Source organism: Lissotriton helveticus, chromosome 3_1 (assembly GCF_964261635.1).
Source record: "Lissotriton helveticus chromosome 3_1, aLisHel1.1, whole genome shotgun sequence".
In the NCBI taxonomy this organism is placed as follows: Eukaryota; Metazoa; Chordata; class Amphibia; order Caudata; family Salamandridae; genus Lissotriton; species Lissotriton helveticus.
Genome location: NC_136061.1, coordinates 1,919,538,040 through 1,919,548,056, shown reverse-complemented (window position 1 = coordinate 1,919,548,056; position 10,017 = coordinate 1,919,538,040). Strand labels below are relative to the sequence as shown.

At 56.6% G+C, this 10,017-nt stretch overlaps 1 protein-coding gene across 1 annotated transcript in view; it reads left to right on the top strand.

The window, feature by feature from the left end:
• Positions 1 to 10,017, top strand: part of LOC144823963 (cell surface hyaluronidase-like) — a 582,809-nt gene that overhangs the window by 221,856 nt on the left and 350,936 nt on the right. The window contains exon 4 of the mRNA XM_078682928.1: positions 9,678 to 9,818. Within this exon, the coding sequence (XP_078539054.1) occupies positions 9,678 to 9,818 (141 nt within the window). The remainder of the gene's footprint in view (positions 1 to 9,677; positions 9,819 to 10,017) is intronic.

Sequence of the window (10,017 nt, the reverse complement as noted above, 5' to 3'; positions counted from 1 at the left end):
CTGTCTCTCACTCTCGGGTCCTCTGTCTCTCACTCTCGGGTCCTCTGTCTCTCTCTCTCGGGTCCTCTGTCTCTCACTCTTGGGTACTCTGTCTCTCACTCTCTGGTCCTCTGTCTCTCACTCTCGGGTCCTCTGTCTCTCACTCTCGGGTCCTCTGTCTCTCACTCTTGGGTTCTCTGTCTCTCACTCTTCTGTCTCTCACTCTCGGGTCCTCTGTCTCTCACTCTCGGGTCCTCTGTCTCTCACTCTTGGGTCCTCTGTCTCTCACTCTCGGGTCCTCTGTCTCTCACTCTTGGGTCCTCTGTCTCTCACTCTCGGGTCCTCTGTCTCTCACTCTTGGGTCTTCTGTCTCTCACTCTTCTGTCCCTCACTCTTCTCCCTCTCTCCCTCTCTCTCTCGGGTCCTCTGTCTCTCATTTTAGGGTCCTCTGTCTCTCACTCTTGGGTCCTTTGTCTCTCACTCTTCTGTCTCTCACTCTCGGGTCCTCTGTCTCTCACTCTTCTGTCTCTCACTCTTCTCCCTCTCTCCCTCTCTCTCTCGGGCCCTCTGTCTCTCATTTTAGGGTCCTCTGTCTCTCATTTTAGGGTCCTCTGTCTCTCACTCTCGGGTCCTCTGTCTCTCACTCTCGGGTCCTCTGTCTCTCACTCTCGGGTCCTCTGTCTCTCACTCTCGGGTCCTCTGTCTCTCTCTCTCGGGTCCTCTGTCTCTCACTCTCGGGTCCTCTGTCTCTCACTCTCGGGTCCTCTGTCTCTCACTCTTCTCCCTCTCTCCCTCTCTCTCTCGGGTCCTCTGTCTCTCACTCTCGGGTCCTCTGTCTCTCACTCTTGGGTTCTCTGTCTCTCACTCTTCTGTCTCTCACTCTCGGGTCCTCTGTCTCTCACTCTTGGGTTCTCTGTCTCTCACTCTCGGGTCCTCTGTCTCTCACTCTCGGGTCCTCTGTCTCTCACTCCCGGGTCCTCTGTCTCTCACTCTCGGGTCCTCTGTCTCTCACTCTTCTCCCTCTCTCCCTCTCTGTCTCGGGTCCTCTGTCTCTCACTCTTGGGTCCTCTGTCTCTCACTCTCGGGTCCTCTGTCTCTCACTCTTGGGTCCTCTGTCTCTCACTCTCGGGTCCTCTGTCTCTCATTCTCGGGTCCTCTGTCTCTCACTCTTGGGTTCTCTGTCTCTCACTCTTCTCCCTCTCTCCCTCTCTCTCTCGGGTCCTCTGTCTCTCACTCTCGGGTTCTCTGTCTCTCACTCTTCTGTCTCTCACTCTCGGGTCCTCTGTCTCTCACTCTCGGGTCCTCTGTCTCTCACTCTTGGGTCCTCTATCTCTCACTCTTGGGTCTTCTGTCTCTCACTCTTCTCCCTCTCTCCCTCTCTCTCTCGGGTCCTCTGTCTCTCATTTTAGGCTCCTCTGTCTCTCACGCTTGGGTCCTTTGTCTCTCACTCTTCTGTCTCTCACTCTCGGGTCCTCTGTCTCTCACTCTTCTGTCTCTCACTCTTCTCCCTCTCTCCCTCTCTCTCTCGGGCCCTCTGTCTCTCATTTTAGGGTCCTCTGTCTCTCATTTTAGGGTCCTCTGTCTCTCACTCTCGGGTCCTCTGTCTCTCACTCTCGGGTCCTCTGTCTCTCACTCTCGGGTCCTCTGTCTCTCACTCTCGGGTCCTCTGTCTCTCTCTCTCGGGTCCTCTGTCTCTCACTCTCGGGTCCTCTGTCTCTCACTCTCGGGTCCTCTGTCTCTCACTCTCGGGTCCTCTGTCTCTCACTCTTCTCCCTCTCTCCCTCTCTCTCTCGGGTCTTCTGTCTCTCACTCTTGGGTCCTCTGTCTCTCACTCTCGGGTCCTCTGTCTCTCACTCTTGGGTCCTCTGTCTCTCACTCTCGGGTCCTCTGTCTCTCACTCTTGGGTTCTCTGTCTCTCACTCTTCTCCCTCTCTCCCTCTCTATCTCGGGTCCTCTGTCTCTCACTCTTGGGTTCTCTGTCTCTCACTCTCGGGTCCTCTGTCTCTCACTCTCGGGTCCTCTGTCTCTCACTCTCGGGTCCTCTGTCTCTCACTCTCGGGTCCTCTGTCTCTCACTCTCGGGTCCTCTGTCTCTCACTCTTAGGTCCTCTGTCTCTCTCTCTCGGGTCCTCTGTCTCTCACTCTTCTCTCTCTCGGGTCCTCTGTCTCTCACTCTCGGGTCCTCTGTCTCTCACTCTTGGGTCCTCTGTCTCTCACTCTCGGGTCCTCTGTCTCTCACTCTTGGGTTCTCTGTCTCTCACTCTTCTCCCTCTCTCCCTCTCTATCTCGGGTCCTCTGTCTCTCACTCTTGGGTTCTCTGTCTCTCACTCTCGGGTCCTCTGTCTCTCACTCTCGGGTCCTCTGTCTCTCACTCTCGGGTCCTCTGTCTCTCACTCTCGGGTCCTCTGTCTCTCACTCTCGGGTCCTCTGTCTCTCACTCTCGGGTCCTCTGTCTCTCACTCTTAGGTCCTCTGTCTCTCTCTCTCGGGTCCTCTGTCTCTCACTCTTCTCTCTCTCGGGTCCTCTGTCTCTCACTCTCGGGTCCTCTGTCTCTCACTCTTGGGTCCTCTGTCTCTCACTCTTGGGTCTTCTGTCTCTCACTCTCGGGTCCTCTGTCTCTCACTCTCGGGTCCTCTGTCTCTCACTCTTAGGTCCTCTGTCTCTCACTCTCGGGTCCTCTGTCTCTCACTCTCGGGTCCTCTGTCTCTCACTCTCGGGTCCTCTGTCTCTCACTCTTCTCCCTCTCTCCCTCTCTCTCTCGGGTCCTCTGTCTCTCACTCTTGGGTCCTCTGTCTCTCACTCTCGGGTCCTCTTGTCTCTCACTCTTGGGTCCTCTGTCTCTCACTCTCGGGTCCTCTTGTCTCTCACTCTTGGGTCCTCTGTCTCTCACTCTCGGGTCCTCTTGTCTCTCACTCTCGGGTCCTCTGTCTCTCACTCTCGGGTCCTCTGTCTCTCACTCTTGGGTTCTCTGTCTCTCCCGCTTCTCCCTCTCTCCCTCTCACTCTCGGGTCCTCTGTCTCTCACTCTTGGGTCCTCTGTCTCTCACTCTCGGGTCCTCTGTCTCTCACTCTTGGGTCCTCTGTCTCTCACTCTTGGGTCTTCTGTCTCTCACTCTCGGGTCCTCTGTCTCTCACTCTCGGGTCCTCTGTCTCTCACTCTTAGGTCCTCTGTCTCTCTCTCTCGGGTCCTCTGTCTCTCACTCTTCTCTCTCTCGGGTCCTCTGTCTCTCACTCTCGGGTCCTCTGTCTCTCACTCTTGGGTCCTCTGTCTCTCACTCTTGGGTCTTCTGTCTCTCACTCTCGGGTCCTCTGTCTCTCACTCTCGGGTCCTCTGTCTCTCACTCTTAGGTCCTCTGTCTCTCACTCTCGGGTCCTCTGTCTCTCACTCTCGGGTCCTCTGTCTCTCACTCTCGGGTCCTCTGTCTCTCACTCTTCTCCCTCTCTCCCTCTCTCTCTAGGGTCCTCTGTCTCTCACTCTTGGGTCCTCTGTCTCTCACTCTCGGGTCCTTTTGTCTCTCACTCTTGGGTCCTCTGTCTCTCACTCTCGGGTCCTCTTGACTCTCACTCTTGGGTCCTCTGTCTCTCACTCTCGGGTCCTCTGTCTCTCACTCTTCTCCCTCTCTCCCTCTCTCTCTCGGGTCCTCTGTCTCTCACTCTTGGGTCCTCTGTCTCTCACTCTCGGGTCCTCTGTCTCTCACTCTCGGGTCCTCTGTCTCTCACTCTCGGGTCCTCTGTCTCTCACTCTCGGGTCCTCTGTCTCTCACTCTTCTCCCTCTCTCCCTCTCTCTCTCGGGTCCTCTGTCTCTCACTCTTGGGTCCTCTGTCTCTCACTCTCGGGTCCTCTTGTCTCTCACTCTTGGGTCCTCTGTCTCTCACTCTCGGGTCCTCTGTCTCTCACTCTTAGGCCCTCTGTCTCTCACTCTCGGGTCCTCTGTCTCTCACTCTTAGGTCCTCTGTCTCTCACTCTCGGGTCCTCTGTCTCTCACTCTTCTCCCTCTCTCCCTCTCTCTCTCGGGTCCTCTGTCTCTCACTCTTGGGTCCTCTGTCTCTCACTCTCGGGTCCTCTTGTCTCTCACTCTCGGGTCCTCTGTCTCTCACTCTCGGGTCGTCTGTCTCTCACTCTTGGGTCCTCTGTCTCTCTCTCTCGGGTCCTCTGTCTCTCACTCTTCTCTCTCTCGGGTCCTCTGTCTCTCACTCTCGGGTCCTCTGTCTCTCACTCTTGGGTCCTCTGTCTCTCACTCTTGGGTCCTCTTGTCTCTCACTCTTGGGTCCTCTGTCTCTCACTCTCGGGTCCTCTGTCTCTCACTCTTCTCCCTCTCTCCCTCTCTCTCTCGGGTCCTCTGTCTCTCACTCTTGGGTCCTCTGTCTCTCACTCTCGGGTCCTCTGTCTCTCACTCTCGGGTCCTCTGTCTCTCACTCTCGGGTCCTCTGTCTCTCACTCTTCTCCCTCTCTCCCTCTCTCTCTCGGGTCCTCTGTCTCTCACTCTCGGGTCCTCTGTCTCTCACTCTTCTCCCTCTCTCCCTCTCTCTCTCGGGTCCTCTGTCTCTCACTCTTGGGTCCTCTGTCTCTCACTCTCGGGTCCTCTTGTCTCTCACTCTTGGGTCCTCTGTCTCTCACTCTCGGGTCCTCTTGTCTCTCACTCTCGGGTCCTCTGTCTCTCACTCTCGGGTCCTCTGTCTCTCACTCTTCTCCCTCTCTCCCTCTCTCTCTCGGGTCCTCTGTCTCTCACTCTTGGGTCCTCTGTCTCTCACTCTCGGGTCCTCTTGTCTCTCACTCTCGGGTCCTCTTGTCTCTCACTCTCGGGTCCTCTGTCTCTCACTCTCGGGTCGTCTGTCTCTCACTCTTGGGTTCTCTGTCTCTCACTCTCGGGTCCTCTGTCTCTCACTCTTGGGTCCTCTATCTCTCACTCTCGGGTCGTCTGTCTCTCACTCTCGGGTCGTCTGTCTCTCACTCTCGGGTCCTCTGTCTCTCACTCTCGGGTCCTCTGTCTCTCACTCTCGGGTCGTCTGTCTCTCACTCTCGGGTCCTCTGTCTCTCACTCTTGGGTCCTCTGTCTCTCACTCTCGGGTCGTCTGTCTCTCACTCTCGGGTCCTCTGTCTCTCACTCTCGGGTCGTCTGTCTCTCACTCTTGGGTTCTCTGTCTCTCATTCTCGGGTCCTCTGTCTCTCACTCTTGGGTCCTCTGTCTCTCACTCTTGGGTCCTCTGTCTCTCACTCTCGGGTCGTCTGTCTCTCACTCTTGGGTTCTCTGTCTCTCACTCTCGGGTCCTCTGTCTCTCTCTCTCGGGTCCTCTGTCTCTCACTCTTGGGTCTTCTGTCTCTCACTCTCGGGTCCTCTGTCTCTCACTCTTGGGTCCTCTGTCTCTCACTCTCGGGTCCTCTGTCTCTCACTCTCGGGTCCTCTGTCTCTCACTCTCGGGTCATCTGTCTCTCACTCTTAGGTCCTCTGTCTCTCTCTCTCGGGTCCTCTGTCTCTCACTCTTCTCTCTCTCGGGTCCTCTGTGTCTCACTCTCGGGTCCTCTGTCTCTCACTCTCGGGTCCTCTGTCTCTCACTCTTCTCCCTCTCTCCCTCTCTCTCTCGGGTCCTCTGTCTCTCACTCTTGGGTCCTCTGTCTGTCACTCTCGGGTCCTCTTGTCTCTCACTCTTGGGTCCTCTGTCTCTCACTCTCGGGTCCTCTGTCTCTCTCTCTCGGGTCCTCTGTCTCTCACTCTTCTCCCTCTCTCCCTCTCTCTCTCGGGCCCTCTGTCTCTCATTTTAGGGTCCTCTGTCTCTCATTTTAGGGTCCTCTGTCTCTCACTCTCGGGTCCTCTGTCTCTCACTCTCGGGTCCTCTGTCTCTCACTCTTGGGTTCTCTGTCTCTCACTCTTGGGTCCTCTGTCTCTCACTCTTGGGTCCTCTGTCTCTCACTCTCGGGTCCTCTGTCTCTCACTCTCGGGTCCTCTGTCTCTCACTCTTCTCCCTCTCTCCCTCTCTCTCTCGGGTCCTCTGTCTCTCACTCTTGGGTCCTCTGTCTCTCACTCTCGGGTCCTCTTGTCTCTCACTCTTGGGTCCTCTGTCTCTCACTCTCGGGTCCTCTGTCTCTCTCTGTCGGGTCCTCTGTCTCTCACTCTCGGGTCCTCTGTCTCTCACTCTCGGGTCCTCTGTCTCTCTCTCTCGGGTCCTCTGTCTCTCACTCTTCTCCCTCTCTCTCTCGGGCCCTCTGTCTCTCATTTTAGGGTCCTCTGTCTCTCATTTTAGGGTCCTCTGTCTCTCACTCTCGGGTCCTCTGTCTCTCACTCTCGGGTCCTCTGTCTCTCACTCTCGGGTCCTCTTGTCTCTCACTCTCGGGTCCTCTGTCTCTCACTCTCGGGTCGTCTGTCTCTCACTCTTGGGTCCTCTGTCTCTCTCTCTCGGGTCCTCTGTCTCTCACTCTTCTCTCTCTCGGGTCCTCTGTCTCTCACTCTCGGGTCCTCTGTCTCTCACTCTTGGGTCCTCTGTCTCTCACTCTTGGGTCCTCTTGTCTCTCACTCTTGGGTCCTCTGTCTCTCACTCTCGGGTCCTCTGTCTCTCACTCTTCTCCCTCTCTCCCTCTCTCTCTCGGGTCCTCTGTCTCTCACTCTTGGGTCCTCTGTCTCTCACTCTCGGGTCCTCTGTCTCTCACTCTCGGGTCCTCTGTCTCTCACTCTCGGGTCCTCTGTCTCTCACTCTCGGGTCCTCTGTCTCTCACTCTTCTCCCTCTCTCCCTCTCTCTCTCGGGTCCTCTGTCTCTCACTCTCGGGTCCTCTGTCTCTCACTCTTCTCCCTCTCTCCCTCTCTCTCTCGGGTCCTCTGTCTCTCACTCTTGGGTCCTCTGTCTCTCACTCTCGGGTCCTCTTGTCTCTCACTCTTGGGTCCTCTGTCTCTCACTCTCGGGTCCTCTTGTCTCTCACTCTCGGGTCCTCTGTCTCTCACTCTCGGGTCCTCTGTCTCTCACTCTTGGGTCCTCTGTCTCTCACTCTCGGGTCCTCTTGTCTCTCACTCTTGGGTCCTCTGTCTCTCACTCTTGGGTCCTCTTGTCTCTCACTCTTGGGTCCTCTGTCTCTCACTCTCGGGTCCTCTTGTCTCTCACTCTTGGGTCCTCTGTCTCTCACTCTCGGGTCCTCTGTCTCTCACTCTTCTCCCTCTCTCCCTCTCTCTCTCGGGTCCTCTGTCTCTCACTCTTGGGTCCTCTGTCTCTCACTCTCGGGTCCTCTTGTCTCTCACTCTCGGGTCCTCTTGTCTCTCACTCTCGGGTCCTCTGTCTCTCACTCTCGGGTCGTCTGTCTCTCACTCTTGGGTTCTCTGTCTCTCACTCTCGGGTCCTCTGTCTCTCACTCTTGGGTCCTCTATCTCTCACTCTCGGGTCGTCTGTCTCTCACTCTCGGGTCGTCTGTCTCTCACTCTCGGGTCCTCTGTCTCTCACTCTCGGGTCGTCTGTCTCTCACTCTCGGGTCGTCTGTCTCTCACTCTCGGGTCCTCTGTCTCTCACTCTTGGGTCCTCTGTCTCTCACTCTCGGGTCGTCTGTCTCTCACTCTCGGGTCCTCTGTCTCTCACTCTCGGGTCGTCTGTCTCTCACTCTTGGGTTCTCTGTCTCTCATTCTCGGGTCCTCTGTCTCTCACTCTTGGGTCCTCTGTCTCTCACTCTTGGGTCCTCTGTCTCTCACTCTCGGGTCGTCTGTCTCTCACTCTTGGGTTCTCTGTCTCTCACTCTCGGGTCCTCTGTCTCTCTCTCTCGGGTCCTCTGTCTCTCACTCTTGGGTCTTCTGTCTCTCACTCTCGGGTCCTCTGTCTCTCACTCTTGGGTCCTCTGTCTCTCACTCTCGGGTCTTCTGTCTCTCACTCTCGGGTCCTCTGTCTCTCACTCTCGGGTCCTCTGTCTCTCACTCTCGGGTCCTCTGTCTCTCACTCTCGGGTCATCTGTCTCTCACTCTTAGGTCCTCTGTCTCTCTCTCTCGGGTCCTCTGTCTCTCACTCTTCTCTCTCTCGGGTCCTCTGTGTCTCACTCTCGGGTCCTCTGTCTCTCACTCTCGGGTCCTCTGTCTCTCACTCTTCTCCCTCTCTCCCTCTCTCTCTCGGGTCCTCTGTCTCTCACTCTTGGGTCCTCTGTCTGTCACTCTCGGGTCCTCTTGTCTCTCACTCTTGGGTCCTCTGTCTCTCACTCTCGGGTCCTCTGTCTCTCTCTCTCGGGTCCTCTGTCTCTCACTCTTCTCCCTCTCTCCCTCTCTCTCTCGGGCCCTCTGTCTCTCATTTTAGGGTCCTCTGTCTCTCATTTTAGGGTCCTCTGTCTCTCACTCTCGGGTCCTCTGTCTCTCACTCTCGGGTCCTCTGTCTCTCACTCTTGGGTTCTCTGTCTCTCACTCTTGGGTCCTCTGTCTCTCACTCTTGGGTCCTCTGTCTCTCACTCTCGGGTCCTCTGTCTCTCACTCTCGGGTCCTCAGTCTCTCACTCTTCTCCCTCTCTCCCTCTCTCTCTCGGGTCCTCTGTCTCTCACTCTTGGGTCCTCTGTCTCTCACTCTCGGGTCCTCTTGTCTCTCACTCTTGGGTCCTCTGTCTCTCACTCTCGGGACCTCTGTCTCTCTCTGTCGGGTCCTCTGTCTCTCACTCTCGGGTCCTCTGTCTCTCACTCTCGGGTCCTCTGTCTCTCTCTCTCGGGTCCTCTGTCTCTCACTCTTCTCCCTCTCTCCCTCTCTCTCTCGGGCCCTCTGTCTCTCATTTTAGGGTCCTCTGTCTCTCATTTTAGGGTCCTCTGTCTCTCACTCTCGGGTCCTCTGTCTCTCACTCTCGGGTCCTCTGTCTCTCACTCTCGGGTCCTCTGTCTCTCACTCTCGGGTCCTCTGTCTCTCTCTCTCGGGTCCTCTGTCTCTCACTCTCGGGTCCTCTGTCTCTCACTCTCGGGTCCTCTGTCTCTCACTCTCGGGTCCTCTGTCTCTCACTCTCGGGTCCTCTGTCTCTCTCTCTCGGGTCCTCTGTCTCTCACTCTCGGGTCCTCTGTCTCTCACTCTCGGGTCCTCTGTCTCTCACTCTCGGGTTCTCTGTCTCTCACTCTTAGGTCCTCTGTCTCTCACTCTTGGGTCTTCTGTCTCTCACTCTCGGGTCCTCTGTCTCTCACTCTCGGGTCCTCTGTCTCTCACTCTCGGGTCCTCTGTCTCTCACTCTCGGGTCCTCTGTCTCTCACTCTCGGGTCCTCTGTCTCTCTCTCTCGGGTCCTCTGTCTCTCACTCTCGGGTCCTCTGTCTCTCACTCTCGGGTCCTCTGTCTCTCACTCTCGGGTCCTCTGTCTCTCACTCTCGGGTCCTCTGTCTCTCACTCTTGGGTCCTCTGTCTCTCACTTTTGGGTCCTCTGTCTCTCACTCTCGGGTCCTCTGTCTCTCACTCTCGGGTCCTCTGTCTCTCACTCTCCCAGGGCTCCTTCCTCTCACTCTCTCGAGTCCTCTCTCTCTCATTCTCCCAGTGCCTCTGCTCCTTCTGTCCTTTTTCTCTGCCTCCTCATTCTTTCTGCCTCTTCCCGCCTCTGCCCCGCTCTCACTCTCTGGTCCTCTGTCTCACTCTCCCAGGGCTCCTTCCTCTCACTCTCTCGAGTCCTCTCTCTCTCTCATTCTCCTAGTGTCTCTGCCTCCTCATGCTTTCTGCCACTTCCCGCCTCTGCCCCGCTCTCACTGCTGCTGTTAAGTTCACAGATTAACCTCCAGTGTGTTGCAGATGTGTGCCCGGACACATGGCCCAATGCCATCCCCTGGCACCCCGGGCACAATGCCAGGAGGTCCACCGTCATCGGCCACGGCGTCACTCTCCGGCTGGAGTCCTCGGCCACCTTCCAGTCTCTGCTCATCGAGGACGGAGGTAAGGGTGGCACCAGGGGGCACGAGCGAGGGTAAATGGGCATTTGTGCGTAGCCGGACACGGCGAACTCCGGGGAAAGGGGGTGAGTGTGCCGTGGAGGGCAGTGCATGGAAGAAACAGGGAAAGAGCATGGCACCAGGGCTGAAGGCTGTGCTTGAAGGAGCTAGTTAGTGGGTGGCATAGGGGAGTGGCGCATGCC